This window comes from Chrysochloris asiatica, unplaced genomic scaffold, assembly GCF_000296735.1.
Source record: "Chrysochloris asiatica unplaced genomic scaffold, ChrAsi1.0 scaffold00347, whole genome shotgun sequence".
NCBI classification, from domain to species: domain Eukaryota; kingdom Metazoa; phylum Chordata; class Mammalia; order Afrosoricida; family Chrysochloridae; genus Chrysochloris; species Chrysochloris asiatica.
Window position 1 is genome coordinate 1314306 of NW_006408865.1, and position 23675 is coordinate 1337980.

General features: G+C 38.2%; 1 protein-coding gene across 6 annotated transcripts in view; it reads left to right on the plus strand.

Annotated features, from left to right (window-relative positions):
* Nucleotides 1-23675, plus strand: part of APAF1 (apoptotic peptidase activating factor 1) — a 195385-nt gene that overhangs the window by 21126 nt on the left and 150584 nt on the right. For 5 of the 6 annotated variants that reach the window (XM_006875933.1, XM_006875935.1, XM_006875937.1 and 2 more), the window contains exons 4-11: nt 1113-1296; nt 3427-3539; nt 3770-3901; nt 6456-6694; nt 7120-7287; nt 8332-8463; nt 18239-18352; nt 18813-18997. In XM_006875933.1, coding sequence (XP_006875995.1) covers nt 1113-1296; nt 3427-3539; nt 3770-3901; nt 6456-6694; nt 7120-7287; nt 8332-8463; nt 18239-18352; nt 18813-18997 — 1267 coding nt within the window. The remainder of the gene's footprint in view (nt 1-1112; nt 1297-3426; nt 3540-3769; nt 3902-6455; nt 6695-7119; nt 7288-8331; nt 8464-18238; nt 18353-18812; nt 18998-23675) is intronic. The other variant, XM_006875938.1, reaches the window with a different exon arrangement.

The following is a 23675-nucleotide window of genomic DNA, read 5'->3' on the forward strand; positions in this document are numbered from 1 at the left end:
TTTTTTTTTTTTTTTAGAAGAATAACATTTTAATATAACAGATAATGAGACTGAAGTTAAATGATTGGTAAAGAATGCATAGCTAGAAGAAAAGAACATGTGTTTCAAAGCTCCTCAACTCATAAAGTCAGCCCAAAAGTTTTTCCTTGCCATACGGGGCCTCTCTTGTTAAACTCAAAGTTCTTTCTGGCAAAGATAATGGTATGTCCATCTGTGACAACATTCAAAAGTGAACCTGGTTTCTGGAAATCCAGAATGCAAAAGATTTAATGAGTATGACACATTGGATCTTCATCAGTTCGTTCTCAATAAAGATAAATCCACAGCACCTACCACAAAAGTAAACTTATAACTGCTTAAAAGAAAGAATGTTTAGCTAATCGGCAGTAGAGTCAATTCTTGAGCTTTAGTTCATATTGTAAGTTTACATAAGAGAACAGTAAGAGTGACTTTTGTCCTGGATATCAGTGATTCTCAACCAGGAGTGATTTTACCCTCCAGAATACAGTTGACAATGTGTGGAGACATTTTTGCTTGTCCTAACTGGTGGTAATGCTATTAGCATCTAGTGGATAGAGGCCAGGGAAGCTGTTCAACATCCTAGAATGTCCCTCACAACAAAGGATTATTTGGGCCAAAATGTCAGGAATGCAGAGGTTGGGAAATCTAGCTTTACACTGATTATTAATGACACAGGATAAACATTGTGAAATTTTACTTGGTAGGTTTTTATTGATTATTGTTAAGTGCCGTCGAGTTTGTTCCGACCCACAGCGACCCTTTATAAGGTTTCTGAGGAGTGGCTGGAGAGTTTGAACCACTGACCTTGCAGTTCAAACCAACCTTGCAGTCTAGTACATTTACCTACAGTGCCACACCAGGACTCCTTTTTATTGATAAGCAACAGATTTATTCCAATATTTATGTTCTGTATACCTTCAACTTCTCTTAGATTCAGACTATAAAATTTTTAAACCTGAATCTAGAGAAGTTGAAGATGTGAAAAAATTGAAGATGGGAGTAAATCTACTGTTTATCAGAAAAATCATTCAAAGGGAGATTTATGTTCAAAGACCTTAATTACTAAGTTAATTGATTCTTTTTCTTAACAGATTGTTTCCCAGGGGGTGTGCATTGGGTTTCAGTTGGGAAACAAGATAAATCTGGGCTTCTGATGAAACTGCAGAATCTTTGCACACGGTTGAGTCAAGATGACAGTTTCTCCCAGAGACTTCCCCTTAATATTGAAGAGGCTAAAGATCGTCTGCGCATTCTGATGCTGCGCAAACACCCAAGGTACGGAGGAGCAAATTTAATGTGTGTATGAAGTAACAGTGAGGCTCAAATACTGACCTCTTGAGACTATTATGCCCCTTTCCTACTGTTCTTTAGAGGAGTTAAAAGGATTACTTTCTTGCTATCTTCTCTTATATATTAAAAAATAGTGACTGCTATTTGGCCTAAGATTGTGACCTTTCTCTCCTTTGCCTCTTACCTATACAGTGTCTCATATGTACTACTGTAAGCTCTAAGGAAGTATTTCTTGAGTAGATGAGTGGTCTTTGCTAAAATGTGTAAGCTTCTTACCTTGATCTCTTACATTTCTAATGGATTAACATAGAGCAAGAAAAAAATAAGTAAAGGTAACAGGCACAAAACTGAGGCAGAAGGAATTTTTCTATCAACCCTCATCTTTTGTCTTAATGTTTTAGAAATGTAAATGCAACTCAAGTGCTTCAGATGTTTATTTGTTCTTTCAGAAGTTAATTCATTGCCATTATAATTATGTGCCAGGCAGTGTTATCAACTATTTGGCAGTTTTCATTAGCCGAGAGGGAGACAGTAGCTTAGTTGCTGCATGTGTTATGAGTATAACCTCAGACTGGATTTTAGTAGTTTAATTTTAGCAATCCGGCACTTACTCTTTCGTTTGTTCATTTAATCGACATTGAATGACTGACTGGTGAGTTGTACCGACGGGTGAGTCTGAACTGCCGACCTTGCCGTCCAGTGCTGTATCTATCCCATAGTACCACACCAGGATTCCTTCATATCATCCTACTTCCCTTAATGTGGAAAATAAGAGTGACTATCAGGAAAATAGTGCAACTACTTTGAAATCATGGTGTATAAAGCCAGTCCCTTTGTTTCCTTCTCAGCATCATTGTAGTTGGTGTTTTTCATTGCATTTATAGTGTACAGAAGTAGTGTTCTATGCTAGACGGTTGGATTTTAGTTGTATTTTTTTCTCCATCTGTTTTGATGAGTTTAAAAACATTCTTAGACCAATCAGAAATTGACCCAGAGGTACTTTGTCATTATGAATAAACAGATTCTTAGATGCAAAAACCAAACCAAACCAAACCAACAAACAAAAAAAAACAACCTATGGCACTGTAGATAATGCGCTGGACTGCAAAGTTGTTTTGAAAAGGTCACCAGCCTCTGCTTGAAAACCCTATACAGGACCACTATGAGTCAGAACTGACTCAATGACACTGAACAACAGCAACAAAGTATACTAAGGAGTGTGGCACTGTAGAACTAAGCACTGGACTGCTAACTGCAAGATTCAAACCTATCAGGCACTCCTTGGAAACTGTACAGGGTTGCTATGAGTCAGAACTAACTTGAAGGCACTTAACAATAACAAAGTATACTTGAAAGGAGCCCTGGTGGTGCTCTGGGATAAAGCACTGAATTGCTACCCACAAGGTCGGCAATTCAAACCCAACCAGCTGACTCTTCACGGGTAAAGATTAACAGCCTTGGAAACCCTATACAGGGTTACTATGGTGGGAATTGACTCAGTGGTAGTGAGTGAGTATACTAGTATATTCTAAGTGTATTTATATACATAGTACCCGCCAGAGAAGATGAGACTTCCTGCTCCCGCAAAAATTTAAAAGCCTCAGAAATCCTATACAGGGTGTCTGAGTTGGAACCGACTTGAAGGTACTTAAAAACAACAAGATACATATAAAATTGCCAGTTTTCTAGATCAAAAGTGGCCAGATATTAGCAATGGTATATGAGTCATCCCAGTACAAACCAGGGTCCTGGTTCAGTTTGGCTTTCATGCTTAAAGACTGAATTAAGAAATCTCATTACGTGGGTAGTTCTTTATAGGCCTTAGGTTGAATGGTTGAATCAGTAAATCACTAATATTTATGTTGTATGTACAGTCCTTTTTTTGTAGCCTCATTAACTTTAATATGTTATGATTTGGCTTATTTGAGTCTATTTTTTCTTTATTTAAAGCAGCGTATTGGGAAAGAGTATAGAAAAAGAAATAGGAAGAACTATAGACTAAACTTCTGTTGGCTTTTTTCCTTAGTTTTTTTATTTTCTAAAAGCAAAAATAAGTGTTGTTAGTGACTCATTGCAGTGATTTTTTTTTTTTTTTTTTTTCCCCTCTATAATTAGGTCTCTCTTGATCTTAGATGATGTTTGGGATCCTTGGGTTTTAAAAGCTTTTGACAATCAGTGTCAAATTCTTCTTACAACCAGAGACAAGAGTGTTACAGATTCAGTAATGGGTAAGGATTATCCATTTGCCTTTCAGTACCTTTACATTTTAATTCCGTTATATTTAAATGTGTTGTTATTATTGGATGCTGTCTAGTCAACTCTGACTCATAATGATCCTATAGGGCAGATTAGAACTCTGTCCCATTGGGTTTCCTATGCTGTAATCTGTATGGAAACAGATCTTGAGGTCTGTATGGGATATCAGATTTTACTCACTGTGTGTTGATTTTTGTTGCAGGCTCTAAATATGTAGTTCCTGTGGAGAGTGGTTTAGGAAAAGAAAAAGGACTTGAAATTTTATCCCTGTTTGTTAATATGAAGAAAGCAGATTTGCCAGAAGAAGCTCATAGTATTATAAGAGAATGTAAAGGTATGATGGTGGTGGTTATGTGCCGTGGAGTTGGTGCCGACTCATAGTGACCCTATACAGGGTTTCCGAGGCTGTAAATCCTTATGGGAGCAGAAAGCCTCATCTTTCTCCTGCAGACCAGCTGGTAGTTTTGCACTGATGACCTTGCAGTTTGCAGCCTGATCCATGGAGGTTATGGGGATATTTATTCTATATTGTAAATTAACAATGAACATATTTATATACTTGCAAGCATTTAAAAATGTTTTTAGAATAATTAGTGTTTTAGGTTCATAAAACTTTAAATGTTATATGAATTGTGGTATTCATTCAGAAAATATTTAATGGGCACATACAGTATGTTAGGAAGCTTGCTGGCAAGAGGGGTAAGATGAAGACATGACATCTACTGTCAAAGAGTAAAAAAATATAGTGAAGGCCAGAAATTTAGTTCTTTTGAATTGGGATTTTATAAAAATACTTCTAAATTTGATCAGTAAAAACTGGTGTTGACTAAATTTTCGTTTTCTGTTAACAAAGCTAATTTTTTTACTTGTTTGTTTGAATATTTTCATATTAAGAAGTGATCCTTGACTCTCTCTTCTTCTGGAACTTAACTATTTTAAGTTCATTTTTTAGACTGTGTTGAACTATGAAAGATATTAGTCTTCATGCATATTTTTTCAAATGTCTTTTTATTTAATTTGTTGTATCTTTTGGCATGCAAGAATAAAACATTTATTAACTCTTTAACTATTTAAATTTGACAATTTAATAACAACTTTATTAACACTTAAGATTATTTCTTCCATTATTATTATGCTTAGGTTTTTTAATTTTTGTTTTCTTTCATCAAAGAGGAGATACTTGATTTTGAATTAGTAGACTTAAAAAAAATCTTAATTTTAGAAAAATACTTGATTCATTACAATGGTGATGCGTAAGTGTTTTGAAATATTAGAACAATGTTTGAAATGCTTAAGAAAAAATAGTTATTATTCATAATCTGATAATTATTAGCATCATGAGAATATTTCTACTTTTTTATAGGCATATACAATTATTTTAGAATTTGGGGATTAGAATATTATAAACATAGTTTTGACTTTTTCCCTTTTCATATATCATGAGCATTTCCCTATCTTGTAAACAGAAAATTAGCAGTGACTTAATTTCTTCAGTCATTTCCTTACTGTTGTTGTTAAGTATCATTGAGTTGATTCTGACCCATAGTGACCCTGTCTAGGGTTTCCAAGGAGCAGCTGGTGAGCTTGAACCACTGACTTTGCAGATCAAATGACTTTGCAGACTGACTGATGCATTAGCCCACAGTGCCAAACCAGGACTCCATTTTCTTACTAGACATTATTTATTATTCAGTATTTTTCAGTTTTAAAAATAATGCTGTCCCTCTGTATACAGGGTAGATGGTGGTGGTGGTTATGTGCCATGGAGTTGGAACCGACCCATAACAACCCTGTACAGGGTTTCCGAGGCTATAAATCTTTACAGGAGCAGAAAGCCTCATCTTTCTCCCGCGGAACAACTGGTAGTTTCGAACTACTGACCTTAAGGTTCACAGCCCGATTTGTAACCACTACGCAACCAGAGCTCCTTATACAGGGTAGATAGGGATGGGCAATTTAGACATTGGCTGCCTAAAATGAGGGGATGGTAAAGGCTCGAAATGACTGGCTTACAAGATTTCAAGATTTTAAGAGTGTATGGGGGAAGATAGCGTCCCCATTGACTAGTTTTTATCTTGTCTAGATGGGTCTGATAAAAAGAGATGGGGCTAAGATTCTTATGATTCAATAGTGTTTATTTGTTATCATGACTAAATTCGTCTGTCACAATTTAAAGGTAGAACTTTTGTAACAAAAATGGAGAAGTAGTTAATCTTACAGACCAGAAACAGAGGACCTTAGGACAATCAAGGGAGAAGAGCACAAGCGGAATGTGGGATCTTATCCAGAGAAGCAGTGACACCAGAGATGGAGGCAGAGATGGGGATGTGGAGAAGGGGAGTGGCTGAGGACTCCAGATTCATGGAAAGAAGGATTGAGAGCTGGAGGCCAGGAGGCAGACTTGCAGAATGTGACCTTTGGTGGTGTAAATTATTATATATGTCTGAGTGTTTGAAAAAAACAAACAACAAGAGCTAAAATGAATATCAGTAAAAATACTGATAACTGATGGTACATGGAGGGGATTATAACCATTGTAATGAAACGAAGTGTATGATTTGTTGAATGTAAAACTGATGATCCTCCCTGTAAACTTTCACTTAATTCACAATAAAAATTAAAAAAAAAATTTTTTTTTAAATGCTGTGATAAATAACCTTAAATGAATTAAAAAAAATTTCTAATGATTTGCTTAGAGTAAGTATGCCTAGAAGTTATAAATATGCCTGTAAGAGTTATAAATATTTTAAGGCTCTTATGTGTATAGCACATATAGCAGAAATTATTTCCTAAGAAGCAGAAATTGCTTCCTAAGAATAAGCTGATTTTTAAATTATTGTAAGTTTGAATAAAGGTAGTTATAGTACAGTGACTACTCTTTTTCTCAGGTTCTCCTCTTGTAGTGTCTTTAATTGGTGCCCTTTTACGTGAATTTCCCAATCGTTGGCAGTACTACCTCAGACAACTTCAGAATAAGCAATTTAAGAGAATCAGGAAATCATCATCTTATGATTATGAGGCTTTGGATGAAGCCATGTCTATAAGTGTTGAAATGCTTAGAGAAGACATGAAGAATTATTACAAAGATCTTTCCATTCTTCAGAAGGATGTTAAAGTGCCTACAAAGGTAATAGCAAGACCAACAATCTTTAGAGCATCCTCATGATTGGGCATTTATGGCATGGGGCCTGTGATATAATATTGAGACTATTGTTAAGAAATATTTGAAGGTAGTATCCATGTGAATGAAGTGGTGGGATGGAGGGTGAAGAGGTTGCACTACACTTAGTCTCTTCAACAGTTCTGTGTTGAGTCCATGAGCCATCTGTTTCCTGTTTCTTGGAGTGGCACTTGTGAAGTGGGATAAATATTCAGTTTCTCTCTCTTTACTTGTCTCTCCTTCTCCTTTCTATCTTAAGGAATATTTGGGCTTCATTCTATGTAATGGAGACATTCAGAGCTTTAAGATATACTTTTTTTATATTAAGACCTTGTCTGCAATCCTGGTCCTTTTACTTCTGTGGCACATTAAATGTTTTAAATGGTTCCTAGGTATTATGTATTCTCTGGGACATGGAAACTGAAGAAGTTGAAGACATACTGCAGGAATTTGTGAATAAGTCTCTCTTATTCTGTGATCGGAATGGAAAATCATTCCGTTATTATTTACATGATCTTCAAGTAGATTTCCTTACAGAGAAGTATCGCGGTCAACTTCAGGTACCTACACATTTTCACATTCTCCCCGCCCCACTTTATGTTTTTTTGTTTTGAAATAATTTTAGACTTACAGAAATTGAAAAAATATTAGAGCATATCTATGAATATACTCTTCACCTAGCTTTTCTCCTAATGTTTACTTAAATAACCATAATACAATTACCAAAAGCAGAAAATGAACAGTCATGTAATGGAGTTGACAAATTCACAGACTTTGAATCCATCGGGTTATCAATTTATCTCCTTTTTCTGGTCCAGATCCAGTTCAGGATCCCATCTGCATGTAATTCTCATACTTTCTTAGTTGCCTTTTTCCTTGTTGTTGGTAGGTTCCCTTGAGTTGATTACGGCTCATAGTACCCTGTTAGGTTTCTAAGGCTGTAAATCCTTATGGGAACAGAAAAGACTCCTGTTCCTTCTGAGGAGTGGCTGGTGGGTTTGAACTGCTGGTCTTGTGGTTCGCAGTCCAGTACTTATACAGCACCACCACCACTTCTGTCATATTTCTTAGTCTCCTTTCATCTATGAAAAGTTTTTATTTGTCTTTCATGGCCTGATGGCTTTTCAAGAGTACTGTCCATTTGTTTTATAGAATGACTTCTCATTTTTGTTTAGCTGATTTTTCCCCATGATTAGGTTGAGGTTCTGCATTTTTGGTAAGAATACTTTAGAGGTGAAATAGTATTTTTACTGCAAGTTACAGAGACAGGCTGACTTCAATTTAGCTGCTCTTATTCACCAAACTTTGCTTTTTTTTAGGTACCACAGAAATCACTTAAAGGCAAAGGATTCCCTCCTTTTCCTGTCCTTTAACAAATGTGGAGCCCTTTCACATTATTCATTTTTTTTTTTTTTTTGGTTGTTAACTTTGATCACTTAGATAAAGTAGTATTTGCCTAGTTTTCCACTGTAAAGTTACTATTTTCTTTCTTCAGAATGAAGTATCTTGTGAGGAGATTCTCTGTACATTCTTAATAACTTTAGAAACTAAATTTAGGTTATGAAATTGTTTCTGCCCTTTGAAATGTTTAATTTGGGTTTCAGGATCTGCATAAGAAGATGATTACTCAGTTCCAAAGGCATCACCAGCCACATACTCTTTCTCCAGACCAGGAGGACTGCATGTACTGGTACAACTTTCTGGCCTATCACATGGCCAGTGCCAATATGCACAAAGTAAGACAATCCATTTAAAAATGATTTTCTTTTATCTCATTTCCTTTTTTTAAAGTTTTTATTGTGAATTATGTGATAGTTTACATGGGAGAACACCAGCTTTCCATTCATCCTATCATATTTTGTTTTATTGCAATGATTACAATCCCCTCCATGCATCATCAAACAACCAAAGGGTACACCCTGCACACTTGTCCTCCGGCTGTCAGCGCACAGTCCCTCTCCCTCCCTGAGTCCAGAGTCCCCAGCCACTCCATCTGTCCATGTCATTGTCTCTGCCTCCATTTCTGGCGTCATTGCTTCTCTGGGTAGGGACCTGCACTCTGCGCTTCTCACTTGATGGTCCCAGGGACCTCCACTTCTGGACTGAAAAATCAACCACTCCCCTCCTTTTGTTATATAACATCTACCTGTACATTTCCAACCCTAACAGTAAGTCCTGATAGCAGTTATTCACTATTGTACCATAAGAGTCTTATCCCCATCTCCTTTCATCAGCTCCGTCCCAACAGATTGGAAACCACTCTGGAGATTCTACCTTCATCTGTCCCCTCTGGAACTAGGCTCCATCTTGAAAGCTTGTAAGCCAGTCACTTCTTGCCTTTGTAGGCCCCCATCCCACCCCCATTTTGTGTGGCCAATATCTAAGTTGCCCATCCCTGTCAATCCTGTTTACCAAGGGGGTGGAAATATGATCCTTGCTGTAAAGATTTGTTCCCTCCCTCTTTTGAGCTATTACTTCCATAAGTATAGGTCAAGTTCATCAAATTGTAGCGATTACTCTTTTTTTCCCTCTTCTTTCTTTTCTGGTCGAGTTCTGATCATCCAGCCATTGAAGCCTGGTCAAGTGGGTACTGTCTGCAAGTATGGGTGTTCTTGTGCATCTCCCCTTTATATCAGCTGGACGCTTCACTCTCCGCTCTAGTCCTCTGTGGTGGCTGTGTCACTGCCTTTGGTATTAACTGGGATTCCCTGTAAGCATATGGATATTAGCCTATCACAGCGTTGTACCTCATGAATGATCTGGATATGTTCTTTTTGACAATGAATGTAACACTATTCCTCTTCAATTTGTCATTTCCGCCATAGTAAACCGTGTGGTTGTCAGATTCAAAAAGGCCAATACCAGTGCATTTCAGCTCACTTATGCCTAAGATATTGATATTATGTGTTCCATTTCATTTTTGACAACTTCCAATTTTCCCAGATTCATAGTTTGTACATTCCGTGTTCTAATTTTCTCTTCGTTTTGAATTGTGCCCATCAGCAAATGAAAGTCCCGCAGACATTTTTCCCACGGGCTTTACTCCATTCGCGTCATCATGGTGAGCTCTACTTTGAGGAAGCAGCTCTTCCCCGGTTGCATTTTGAGTGCCTTCCAACCTGAGGGGCTCATTTTACAGCAGTATATCTGACAGTGTTTCTCTGCTATGCATAAGGTTTTCAGTGACTAATTATTCGGAAGTAGTTTGTCACTCCTTCTTCCTAGTCTGTCTTTGTCTGGAAGCTCATCTGAAACCTGTCTACCATGGGTGGTATAGCTTTCAGAATCACAGAAACTCACAAGCCACCACAGTACGACAAACTGACAGACGAGTGGTGGATATATATCCTACATGTTGTTAAGTGCTGTTGAGTTGGTTCTGACCCATAGTGACCTTGTGTAGGTTTTTTGATGAGCAGCTCATGAGCTTGAACCACTGACCTTGCAGTTCATATGGCTTTGCAGTCTGGCACATTAACCCACAGTGCCACACCAGGACTCCCACATAACTACATATATATTCCATTTTCTCTTACCCATTTGAGGCTTTGATTTTTCCTTTAGCTCTTTCAGCTTTAGAAATGTTGAATGTGTTCTTCTTTTTTGGTTTTCAAACTCTGTCGTTGCCCATTTCTCATATCATTATGATACTTTGTCTTTTAGAGCTTCCCTTTGAAATTTTGTGTTCCGCTCTTAGTATTTCAGCATTTCTTCCAGTTGCTTTTGCTTTTTTATGTTCAAGAGCAAGTTTCAGAGTCTCTTCTGACATCCACTTGGCCTTTTCCTTTTTCCTGGTTTCTTAATGACCCTTTGCATTCTTCATGTATGAAGACCTGGTCTCATCCCTCAGATTGTCTGGTCTTTCGTCATTGGTGTTCATTGAGTCAAACTTGTTATTAATATGGTCTCTCAATTTAAATATACTCAGAGTCATATTTTGGCCTTTATGGACTTCTTTATTTTCTTCAACTTCAGCTTGAACTTGCGTTAGAGAAACTGGTGTTCTGATCCTCAGTTTACTCTGGGTCTTGTTCTGAAGGATGATGTTGTGATCCTCCATTGTCTCTTTCCACAGATTAGTCAGTTTGATTCATGTGTGTTCCAGTGGGTGAGGGTCACATGTATGGTCTCCCTTTTTGTTATTGAAAAAGGTTATTTGCAATGAATACATTATTGGTCTTACCAAATTCTGTCGTGTGATCTCCAGCATTTCTATCACTAAGGCTATATGTTCCAATTACCAATTTTTCTGTTTCCAACTTTTTGCATCCCAATCATTAGTAATTAAGAATGCATCTTGATTGCATATTTGATCAATTTCAGACTGAAGAAGTCGATAGAAATCTTCGGTTTCTTCATCTTTAGCTTTTGTGGTTGTTGTGCACATTTGGATAATAGTACTAACCTGGTCTTCCTTGTATACGTATGGATAGTATCCTATCACAGTGTTGTACTTGAAATGATCTTTTTGATAGTTAATGCAGTACCATTCCTCTTCAATTTGTTATTCCCAGCATCATAGACCAAATGATTGTCTGATTCAAAGTGACCTGTACCAGTCCATTTCAGCTCACAGTTTTGTCTAGCATATTCATTTTTTATGTGTTTCTTTTCAGTTTTGACAATGTCCAGTTTTCCTAGCTTCATATTTCATATATTTATCTTGTTATTATGAAAACTATATTTGCAGCTGTTTCTTATTTTCATTCATGCCATATCAACAAATGAAGATCCTGAAAGCTTTACTCTATACGTGTCATCATGTTCAAGTCTACTTTGAGGTAGCAGGTTTTCTCTAGTTGTGTTTTGCGTGCCTTCCAACCTCAGGGGGTCATTTTCCAGCACCAAGTCAGACAATGTTTTGCTGCTATTCATAAGCCAGTTCTTTCAGAATTCAGCCACCATGCCCTCCTTTGTAATCTGTCTTCATACAGAAGCTCTGCTGAAACCTGTCCACCTTGGGTGACCTTGCTGGTATTTGAAATATCAGCAGCAAAGCTTTCTGCATCACAACAACATGAGACCAGTATAATACTGACTGAAGAATGGGAGTGGTGGAACTGGTGCCTTATTAATTGCAAAAAAGATCCTTGGGTAGTGTAAACAGTTTGCTTTTGAGTACTAAAGTGAAGGTTGACAGTTTGAACTCAACCACCATTGGTGTTACAGACAAAAGGCCTGATGGTCTGCTTCTGTAAATATTCAACAAGAGACCCTGTGGAGCACTTCTGCCCCAAGGCAGAATACACTTGATGGCAACATGTTTGTTTTTTGATTGCTTTCTTAATTGCAGTAAATGAATTTTTATAAAGCTACTCTCTTACTAGCTTCCTCCCAGAGCTCCTTTCCTTTATGGGTTGTTGTTGTTAAGTGACATCTAGTTGGTTCCGACTTACAGCATCCCTGGGTCGAGCCCTGGTGTGGTGCTGTAGGGTAAAGTACTGGACTTCTAACCACAAGTTTGCCAGTTCAAACCCACCATAACCGCTCCTCAGAAACCCTATACAGGGTCACAATGCGTCAGAATCAACTTGACAGTACACAACATCTTAGGGTTTCTAAGGCTATTAATTGTTATGGGATCAGAAAGCCTCATTATTTTCCCATGGAGCAGCTAACCCCCAACCCTGTGGATAGCAATCTGGTGCTTATCTTACAGAACCACAGCGCTCCCTAGAGCTCCTTAAAAATGGTTGCTGTTATTGTTAAATGCCATAGCGTCTGTTCCAATTCATAGTGACCCTGAATAGGGTTTTCTTGGAGTGTCTGGTGGATTTATTTTTGTGCTTTGAGAAGTAAAGAATGGAAAAGTACATACAGTTGCCCTTTGAACAATGTGGAGGCTAGGGTCACAGGCATCCTGTGCAGTTGAAAATATGTGTATAATTTATGGTTAACCCTTAAACAACACAGATTTGAACTGCACGGCCTATTTATAGGTGGATTTTTTTTCCTGTTGCCATTGTGATGAACTCAAGTGTTGTATCATCTTGAATTGCTTATTCAGAGATGATTAGAATCACATGGTGTTTTAAATGGACACTCATAAAACTAGAGCTCACTGCAGTAGCCACAGGGGGGAAAAATTCAGGTCAAACTCATTGTTCAAGGGTCAACTGTACACTCATTCAGCAAACACTTATTGAGTGGAGTCTCCTGTTCTTCATTATGAGGATGGTAGTATAGACACAAAAATCCCTTCTTGGAGCTAACATTTAGAAGGGAGAGAAACAATAAACCATATTATGTGTTGGGGTAGGACATTCTCAGAAGCAAAAACTAGGGTCAGGAGAAAGGAACAAAGAGATAGGGTAGAATTATCATGGTTTATGATAGATTTGATGTTTATAAGGAGAGGAAGTTAAGGATGAATTCAAGCTTACACACTGGGAAGAATGGGGTTTCCATGAATTGAGATAGGGCAGTTTATGAGAGGAACACTTTTATTTTTTAACTTTTTTTGTGAATTGATTGAAGGTTTACAGAGTAGATCATCAGCTTTACATCCAACAGATCACAGACTTTGTTTCGTCTCAGTGGTTGCAGTCCCTTCCATATAATGACAGTTTTCTCAATTTCTCCCTTTTTCCAATTTCTAGTCTATTCCTACTTCCCAACATCTCTGTACATTGTCCCCTTTTGATCTTGAATGGTTGACTATCCATGATGAGCATACCTCACTAGTGTTGTCCCTGATATACCTATCCACTGCTGGCTTGAAATATGGGTCATCAGGGTGAGTGAGTTCTGTTCCAGACCTGAAGGGTGGCTGAGGGCCGTAATCTTGGAGGGGAAACACTCTTTGTTGTTTGTTTAGAAGGAGGTTGTTAGGAGTTTACTTTGGATATAATAAGTTTGATATACCTATTAATAGTGGAAATGCTGAGTAGGAACATATGAATCTAGAGTTTCATAGGAAAATTTTGGAATAAAGATTAAAATTGGGACTCAACAGCACCTGAGATATTTATTTGACCTTTTCTGTCAACTACTCAAAATGTTAGCATTTTGAAAAATCTTGTGTAGTTTAGTAGGTTTTCTGCAGTTTTGTTTAGAAAAATGATGTACTGATTTGTAGCCTGCTTTTTAAAAAAAATTTATATTTAGTAATCCATATCGCATTGATGCTAGTCCAGTAAATGTGCTCTAATTTACTTAGGCAAATTATAGTTACTGAATATTGAAATTTTGTTCAGTTTTTTCCTTTTATGATATTGCAATGAACATTATTTTCTTCTCACTAGTATTATTTCTTGGGAATATAACTAAAAGTAGAATTACTGTGTTTTTAAAACTTTTGATATTATCAGCGAATGTGGCAGGATTCAGTTCTTATTTTTTAGCCTTTTTTCAGATTTTAAAGGCAATGGCTTCTGTTCATTGGAGAAATTTAGTAAAACAATACAAAGAAGGACATGAAGATTACAATCATTGCTGTTGATTTTCTGTATAGTTTTCTAGAAAATGTTGCTGCTCAGATAAAGTACTTGTTCTTTAAAGCACAATTGGGAATCTTTATAGAAATGTTGTTGAAAAGTGCTATTGAGTCAGTTCCTACTCCTAGCAACTCTATAGGTTTTCTAAGGAGTGGCTGGTGGGTTTGAATTGCTGACCTTGCAGTTAGCAGTCTAGTACTTATCCTACAATGCCACACCAGGACTCCCTTTATAGAAATAGAGTTGTATTTTTTTGTTTTATTTTGGGGAAAATAATACAACAAAACATAGACCTGTTCTACAGTTTTCACATGTGCCATTCATTGACAGTGGCCACATAGTTGACATGTGTTGACATTCTCACTATCTGTCCCTGTTGGTTCACCAACGTTAACTAATACTCTGCCCATAAAGATCTCATCTGTGCTTTAGAGCTACTGCTGTCATTTCCCTCTCATATGGGTCATTCGTCATCAGGTTTAATGCTCAAGACAGACATTCTTTATGTGAGATGAATTATTGTTTTGTTTGAAGATGACATCATGGGATAGTTTTTGGTTTAAGGTTTAAAAGTTGTCTCCAGGCATTGGATTTAGTGATTCCTTCATCTGATTGTACCTAGTAAATCTGGTTTATGATGATAATTTGAAGTTTTATAGAAATAGAGTTTTATAACTTACTTTTTAAAATTTAATTGAATTCTAGGGCCACTTTTTTTTTAAAATAATGTTTTATTGTGAATTATGTGATAGTTTACATGGGAGAACATTAGCTCTACATTCACCCTATCATATATCACTTCATTGCCATGGTTACAATCCCTACCATGCATCACCAAACAACCGAAGGGTATACCCTGCAAGTCTGCGCCCCCCGTTGTCAGCACACAGCCCCTCTCCCTCTCTGGGTCTAGAGTCCCCTGCCGCTCCATCTCTCCACGTCATCATCTCTGCCTCCACCTCTTTTGTCACTGTTTCTTTGGATAGGGTACCACACTCCGCTCTTCTCACTTGATGGTCCCAGGGACCTTTGCTCCTGGACTGCAAAGTCAACCACTCCTCTCCTTTTGTTACAAAACATCTACCTTTACATTTCCAACCCTCACAATCAGTCCTGATAGCAATTATTCGCTGTTGTACCACAAGAGACCTATCTGCATCTCCTTTCATCAGCCCTGACCAGACAGATTGGATAATATTCAGTGGAGATTTTACCTTCCTCCACACGCTCTGGATCTAGGTTCCCTCTTGAAAGCTTGTAAGCCAGTCACTTGGGTAGCCAGTGTCCAAGTTGCCCATCCTTGTCTACTCTTGTGTACGGAGGGGGTGGAAATGATCCTCGCTGTAAAGATTTGTTCCCTCTTTTTAGCTACTGCATCCATAGATATAGGTCAGGTTCATCAAATTGTATCAGATTACTCTTTTTTTACTCTTTTTTCTTGTTCTAGTTGAGTTCTGATCATCCAGCCATTGATGCCAGGTCAAGTGGGTATTATCTGCAAGTGTGGGTATTCTTGTGCATATTCCCTTGCTTCTTATTAGCTGGATGCTTCACTTTCCACTCTAGTCCTCTGTGCTATGTCACTGACTCTGGGCCCAGGAGTCCCTGGGTCTTGCCACACTGCTTGCCAACCAAGTCTCCACCCTGGTTCACAGGAGTCTATTGAACGTGGTAGGACTTAGCTCACAGCTTCATTGCTGTTTTTCCCTCACTTTCCCTTATCGGTGACCAACTCGGTCACCAGCAAAACCACATGACTGCTTGTGTATTCCCCTTGAATCTTAGTCTTGGAAGGGGGTGTGCCCTGAAGGGACTCAACCTCTTGCCTTGATGTCCCCTGGGCAAGCAGTTTGCTTATTCTTGTAGTAGTCAGTTGGACTATAGGGCCACATTTTAATGTTAATTTATATAAATTGACATAAATTTGAAAGCAGCATATTATTTCACTGTATTGTTGTTAAGTGCCATCAGGTTTGTTTTGACTCATGGCAACCCTTTATACAACAAAATGGAACACTGCCTGGTCCTGCACCATCTCACATTTGTTACTGTGTTTGAGCTTATAGTTTGAGGATCTTGCTCTTTTTTACTGACCCTCTACTTTACCAAGACTTCCTGATTGATGTCTGTCATGAATTCAATTGTGTCCCCCCAAATATATGTCAGTTTGACAGGGCCATGATTCTCAGTGATTTGACATTATATAATAATTAATGCGGTAGTTATGTGATGACTTTCCATGATGTGATAAGTGAGTAAGAGGATTAAGGATGTAGGCTATAGCACCTTTAATAGTGTCACAGGCCTGATTGAGGTAAAGGGAGGGTCCCTGGGATGTGGCCTGCACACGTTTTTATCTTAAAAGAGATTAAAGGAGAGAGAAGTGAGCAGAGGGACCTCCTAAGAGCAGAGCACTTGCTTTGGACACAGTGCCCTGCTCTGGGAAACTCCTAGAACCAGGGGAAGATTGATGCCAACAAGACACAGGAGATCTGCAAGGGGCACTGGACCTGTAGATGTTGAAAACAGACAAGGACCTTTCCCAGAGCTGACACAGAGAGTAAACCTTTCCCTAGAGGTGATACTCTGATTTTGGAATTTTAACCACTTAAACAGTGAGAAAATAAATGTGTTTGTTAAAGATATTCACTTGTGGTATTTCTGTTGTAGCAGCATTAGAGAGCTAGGACAATGTCTTTTACTAGGAACTCTCATCCCTCCTGGTACCATGTCCAAAGTACATGGGACAGATCTCACCATCCTCACTTCTAAGAAGCATTGTGGCTGTACTTCTTCCAAAACAGATTTGTTTGTTCTTCTGGCAGTTCTTGGAATATTCAGTATTCTTTGCCAACACCATAATTCAAATGTACCAATTCTTTGTTTGATCTTCCTGATTGATTGTGCAGCTTTTGCTTACATATAAGACTATTGGAAATTCTATGGCTTGGGTCAAGTGTAACCTAATGTACTAAATGTTATCTCTGCTTTAATCACTTTAATAAAAGGTATTTTGTTGTAGATTTGTCCAATGCTATATGTTACTTGATTTCTCGATGATACCTTCCATGAGTTCCAAGCAAAAGGGCATCTTGATAACTTCAGTCTTTTCTCTGTTTATCATGATGTTGCTTAGTGGTCCAGTTTTGAGGATTTTTGTTTTATGTTGAGATATAATCCATATGGATGGCTATAATCTTATCTTTATCAGTAAGAGTTTCAATACATAACTATATTAAAATTGGCCAATGGATTTATGGACAGCTAGATTGTTTAGTACCTTGGAGGCCAAGATGGCCAAACTTCATCTCTCATGCTTCGGACATATTGTCAGTTGCTGGAGAAGGATATCATGTTTGGTAAGGTAGAGGGTCAGAGAAAAAAAGGAACACCCCCAACAAGATGGACTGGCCAAGTGGCAGCATCAATGGACTCAAGTGTGGCAACAGTAGTGAGGTTGGCCCAGGATCAGGCAGTGTTTTGTTCTGTTGTGCATAAGGTCGCTGTGAGTTGGTACTGACTTGATGGCACTGAACAACAACAACAACAACAGATTGTTTAAGCATACTCATCTAATTGTTTTCTGAGGATATATTTTGTAAGTCGAATTTCTGGGTAAAATGTGTATAGTTTAAATTTTAATACAGATTGCCAAACTGCACTCCAGAAAGGATGTTCTGATTTAGATAACTATTAACAGGATACAGCAGTGTCTAGTTCCTCTGATTCCCACAACTATTCTTATTATCATTCCTTTTAGACATTAGGAAGAAAAATGGTAACTCTTTGTTGGTTTGATTTGATTACTGATGCACTGTTTGGCCATTTGTACTTCTTATGATTTTTATTTTTTATAAGAATCTTGAATCCATATAAAATTTATTTTGATTGAAGTTGTGTGAAGTCCATTTTCTGCTTCTTTAGGACTATTGGTATATCCTTTTTCATTAGCTCCCTTTGTGTTCTTAAATTCTAGGTATCTGCTGAATTTCTTTCAGTCCTGTTAGGATGATGCTGTACTTAAACTTTTCTGAACTCTTTAACATGTTGGTGTTCTTACTTTTATTTTTTAAAGGAACTTTGTGCTTTAATGTTTTCCCTGGATTGGATTAAAGCAAAAACAGAACTTGTAGGCCCTGCTCATCTGATTCATGAATTTGTAGAATACAGGCACATATTAGATGAAAAGGTATGTATTGATATGAAAAACATGTGTTTAAGGGACATTTTACTTTGGTGTTGAATTCTAGGTATTATTGTAGGTATAAATTAGAATAGAAGGAGTAAAGAAAGATAATTTCCCTACTTTGATCCTTGTTTTTTTCAAAGTATTTTGCTTCTGAGCCTTACTTGTTTTATTTTCTTTTTACCTGTTATTCTGGGGATATGGATGGAATTGAGGTTTGAGAAAATTGTGTTCAGTAGTTTTTAGTGTATTAAGAAAATAACCCATTAACAAAGAGATTTTTGCCTTGTGCCTCCCAAGTCAGAAGATCTATATATAATGTTACCTAAGTGGTTGGTTATTCAAGTTTAGTTCATATAGAACATGTTTCATTTTAGCCTGTAAAGTGACCAGATCACAGAAACGGAAAAATGTCAGATATTGGCGCTAGTTATATTTCTAAGAGATTTCTTTTTGTTCACAGGATTGCACAGTTTGTGAGAATTTTCAGGAGTTTTTATCTTTAAATGGACATCTTCTTGGGCGACAGCCATTTCCTAATATTGTGCAGCTGGGTCTCTGTGAACCAGAAACTTCAGAAGTTTATCAGCAAGCTAAGCTGCAGGCCAAGCAAGAGGCGGATAACGGGATGCTTTACCTGGAGTGGATGTAAGTAGGTTAGGATCTGAGAGACTCTAGGAAACTGAGCACTAACTATGTCATTATTTCCAGTCTAGTGAATAAGTTCACTCCAGGAAGATTTAACTACTTTGAACAGAGCTGTAACTTTTAATAAGCATTCCTACTTACTGAAAAGTTACAAAGAAGTCAGTGTAGTTGAAAATAATTATATTTTCATAGAGTTCTTATAAATGGATGCTTGCCTATAAGATAGTTTGACAAGCTATCCTAAATGTGGTGCTGTGGGCTAATGCGTCAGACTGCAAAGTCGTTTGAACCGCAAGGTTGATGGTTCAAGCTCACTAGCTGCTCCTTGAAAACCCTACACAGGGTCACTATGGGTTGGAATCGACTCGATGACACTTAACAATAACAACATCCTAAATATTAATACCAAATGCTTGGCTTTGTTTTAGTTTAGTAGAGTGGTGCAGAGCATGAGCTTTGGAGTCACACTCCTGTGTTTTCCAGGCTGCTGTAATAAGATGAGGCTTTCTACTCCTGTCAAGATTTACAGCTTGGAAACCCTGTACAGGGTTGCTATGGGTCGGAATTGACTCGACGGCACACAACAACAACAACAACATAATATTTATGAATGCAGATCACCAAGAGTTTTCGACGGTGATGCTGGATGGGTTTGAACTACCAATCTTTAGGTTAATACAAACAAAACAAAACGAAACAAAACCCTGCTTTCAAGTTAATTCCAACTCAGTAACCATATAGGACAGGGTAGAACTGCCCCATAGAATTTTCAAGGTTGTCATCTTTACAGAAGTCTACTGTTATGTCTTTCTCCCTCAGAGTAGCTGGTGAATTTCAACTGCCAGTCCTTTGGGTAGCAGCAAAGTACTGTAACCATTGTGCTGCCAGTGCTAAGGTTTGCACCATCAGACACCTGTTCTTATATTTGAAATAGGGACTACCTCAAAGGCTTGTTTACTCTACTTTTGCGCAGATTTAAGTGAGCTAATGGGTATAAAGTGCTAACACTTCGCCTTCTACATTGTCATTGTTAGTTGCCATTGAGTTGATTCTGACTCAAGACAAATGTGTGCAGGCTAGAACTGCTCCATATGGTTTTCACGGTGGTAACTTTTCAGAAGCAGATCGCAGGCTTGTCTTCTGAGGTGCCTCTCGGTGGGCTCGATCTATCAGTCTTTCAGTTAGCTGTCAAATGCTTAACTGTTGATGCCATCCAGGGATCAAAAAGCAAAACCAGTTATGTGGTCAGTACTTCTCTCTTGCTCTTAGTTTGATCTTATAAATTGCTATAATAAGGAAAACATAAGTTACCATCTTATTAATGTGTTATATTCTCACATATGTTATTCCATTTAATCTTCACAACACCTTGAATAAGGTAGAATTTATTTCTCCTAATTTGTAAATGCCACCACTCATCTGTCAGTTTGTCGTACTGTAGTTGCTTGTGAGTTGCTGTGATTCTGGAAGCTATGCCACCAGTATTTTAAATACCAGCAGGGTCACCTATGGTGGACAGGTTTCAGATGAGCTTCCAGACGAACACAGACTAGGTAGAAAGAGTGATGAACTACTTCTGAATATTTAGTCACTGAAAACCTTATGATCAAGAACCACTGATCTGAAGAAAGAAGTCTACGGTGCATTGAAAGCATTGGCAATGAACAAGGCACGGGGAATTGATGGGAATACAATTTGAAATCTTTCAGCAAACTGATGTGGCACTGAAGGCACTCACTCATCTATGCCAAGAAGTTTGCAGAACAACCACCTGGCCAATTGACTGGAAGAAATCCATTATTTGTGCCCATCCCAAAGAGAAGTGACCCAACAGAATGTGGAAACCATTGGGCAGGATCGTTGCTATTCCATGCTAATAAAATTTTACTAAAGGCAATGTTACGAATTGGGCTGTGAACCTCAAGGTCAGCATTTCTAAACTACCAGCTGCTTTGCGGGAGAAAGATGAGGCTTTCTGCTCCTGTAAAGATTTACAGCCTTGGAAACCCTATTCTGGATCGCTATGGGTCGAAACCGACTCCACGACACTTAACAACAACAATAAAGGCAATCCAAAAAATGACTGCAACCATACATTGACAGAGAACTTCCAGAGTTTCAAGCCAGATTCAGAAGAGGACGTGGAACTAGGGGGATATCATTGTTGACATCTGATGGATCTTGGCTGAAAGCAGAGAATACCAGAAAGGTGCTTGCCTGTGCTTTATTGACTATGCAAAGGCTTTCAATTATGTGAATCAGGACAAGCTATGGACAACATTGCAAAGTATGAGTATTCCAGAACATTTAATTGTGCTCATGAGGAATCTACATAGACAAGAGGCAGTTATTTGAATAGAACAAGGAAACACTGAATGGTTTAAAATTTGCAAAGGTGTGTGCCAGGGTTGTATTCTTTCACCATACTTATTCTACCTGTATATTGAGCAAATAAATAATCTGAGAAGCTAGATTATATAAAGAAAAATGTGGCATCAGGATTGAAGGAAGACACATTATCAGCCTGCGATATGCAGATGATACAACCTTGCTTGCTGAAAGTGAAGATGACTTAAAATACTTACTGATGAATATCAAAGACCACAGCTTTTGATATGGGTTGCATTTCAATTAAAAATAAAACAACCAACATCCTCATCACTGGACCAATAAACAGCATCCATATCAATAGAGAAAAGATGAAAGCTGTCAGACTTCATTTTGCTTAGAGAAACCATCAACATTCAGGGAAGCAGCAGTCAAGAAGTCAAATGACATATAATATTAGGCAAATCTGCTACACAAGACCTCTTTAAAGTCTTGAAGAACAAAGATGTCAGTTTGGGGACTCAGATGTGCCTGACACAAGCCATGGTATTTTCAGTAACCTCATATGCATGTGAAAGTTGGACAGTTGAATAAGGACGACTGTGGAAGAATTGATGAATTTGAGTTAGGGTGTTGGAGGAGGATATTGAAATCACCATGGACTTCCAAAAGAACAAACAGATCTGTGTTGGTGGAAGTACAGCCAGAGTGCTCCTTGGAAACCAGGAAGGCCAGACTTCATATCTCTTACTTGGACACATTGTCAGGAGGGACCAGTCCCCTGGAGAAGGAGATCATGTTTGGTAAAGTGGAGGGTGAGAGAAAAAGAGGAAGACCCACAACAAGATGAATTGGCATGGTGGCAGCAGCAGTGGACTCAGGCATAGTAACGATTGTGAGGTTGGCCCAGAACCAGGCAGTGTTTCGTTCTGTTGTGCATAGGGTCGCTATGAGTCAGTACCGACTCGATGGCACCTAATAACAACAGTTTTGGACATGTTATCAGTAGGGTCCATTCCTTGGAAATGTTGTTGTTAAGGCCGTCGAGTCAGTTCTGACCCATAACGACCCTGAACAGGGTTTCCGAGGCTCTAAATCTTTACGGGAGCAGAAAGCCTCATCTTTCTCCCGTGGAGCAGCTGGTAGTTTCGAACTGCTGACCTTGCGGTTCACAGCCCAATTCGTAACCACTACGCTACCAGAGCTCCTTGGAACTAAATAGGACATCATTATTCGGAGAGGGTCAGCATAAAACAGGAAGAATCTCAATGATTAGGATTGACACAGTGCATGCAACTGTGGACTCAAACATAGCGACGATTGTGAGGATGCCTCAGGACCAGACTATTCTTTTCTGTTGTACGTAGTCTGGCTTTATCTTGTAACTGACTTGACAACACCTAAAAACAGTAACAACATAAATGAGAAAACTTGACATGTGGCTTGCTGAATGGGATTCAAATCCAGGGTCTGTCTGACTTTATTTTCTGTGCTGTTTCTGTATACCATCTCGATCTCTCTCTCTTTATAATTTTGAACATTTTATTTTGGTTTGGGTGAAAATTTACAGAGCAAAGTTTTCCATTAAACAATTCATACACATTTTGTTTTGTGACATTCAGTGCAATCCCTAGATTGTAAGGCCACTCTTCTTTTTATCTCCCTGTGTTTACTGTTTCCATTTGTCCTTTTTCCTGGCTCTTCCTGCCTTCTGAGCTGTATAGTTCTAGGCAAATGCTGTCCTTTTGATCTAGTATGGTTGACTGTTTCTAATGTTTCTAAGGAGTGTGTACCTGCCTGGTAGTGAAGTTTACCTTTTAGGCCTGTTTATTGTTTGGCTGAAAGTTGAGTCATGGGGCAATCCCATTTCATTTTTCTGCAAATAGATATCCAGTTTTACTTAGTGCCATTTGTTATAGAAACCATCTTTCCCTATTAATGGATTTTGGCCCTTAGTCAAAGATCAGCTGCTCATAGGTGGAGTCATATGTCTCTTATAATTTGAAATTAGAAGTACCAATGTCAGTTTTTTTCACCTGGATAGCATGTCTAAATTGACACTAAGTTAGTATTTATGATCTTTGTGACCCTGGGCCCTCTTTTAAAATAAGGTTGTTGCCTTAGGCTGGGTTTTCAGGAGAAGCAAAACCAATGAAACATGTACATGTATGTATATAAAGAGAAGTATATTATCAAGGACATGAGTTACAATTGCAGAGTCCCAGGTCCCCAGTGAAAGAGTGAGAGAAAGCCTTTTTCACGTGTCCATTATATTGGGGACAGGCCACACTCCCAACTAAGGATCTCTTGAATTGATTGGCTGCTATAGCCACTCTTCATAGAATTAACT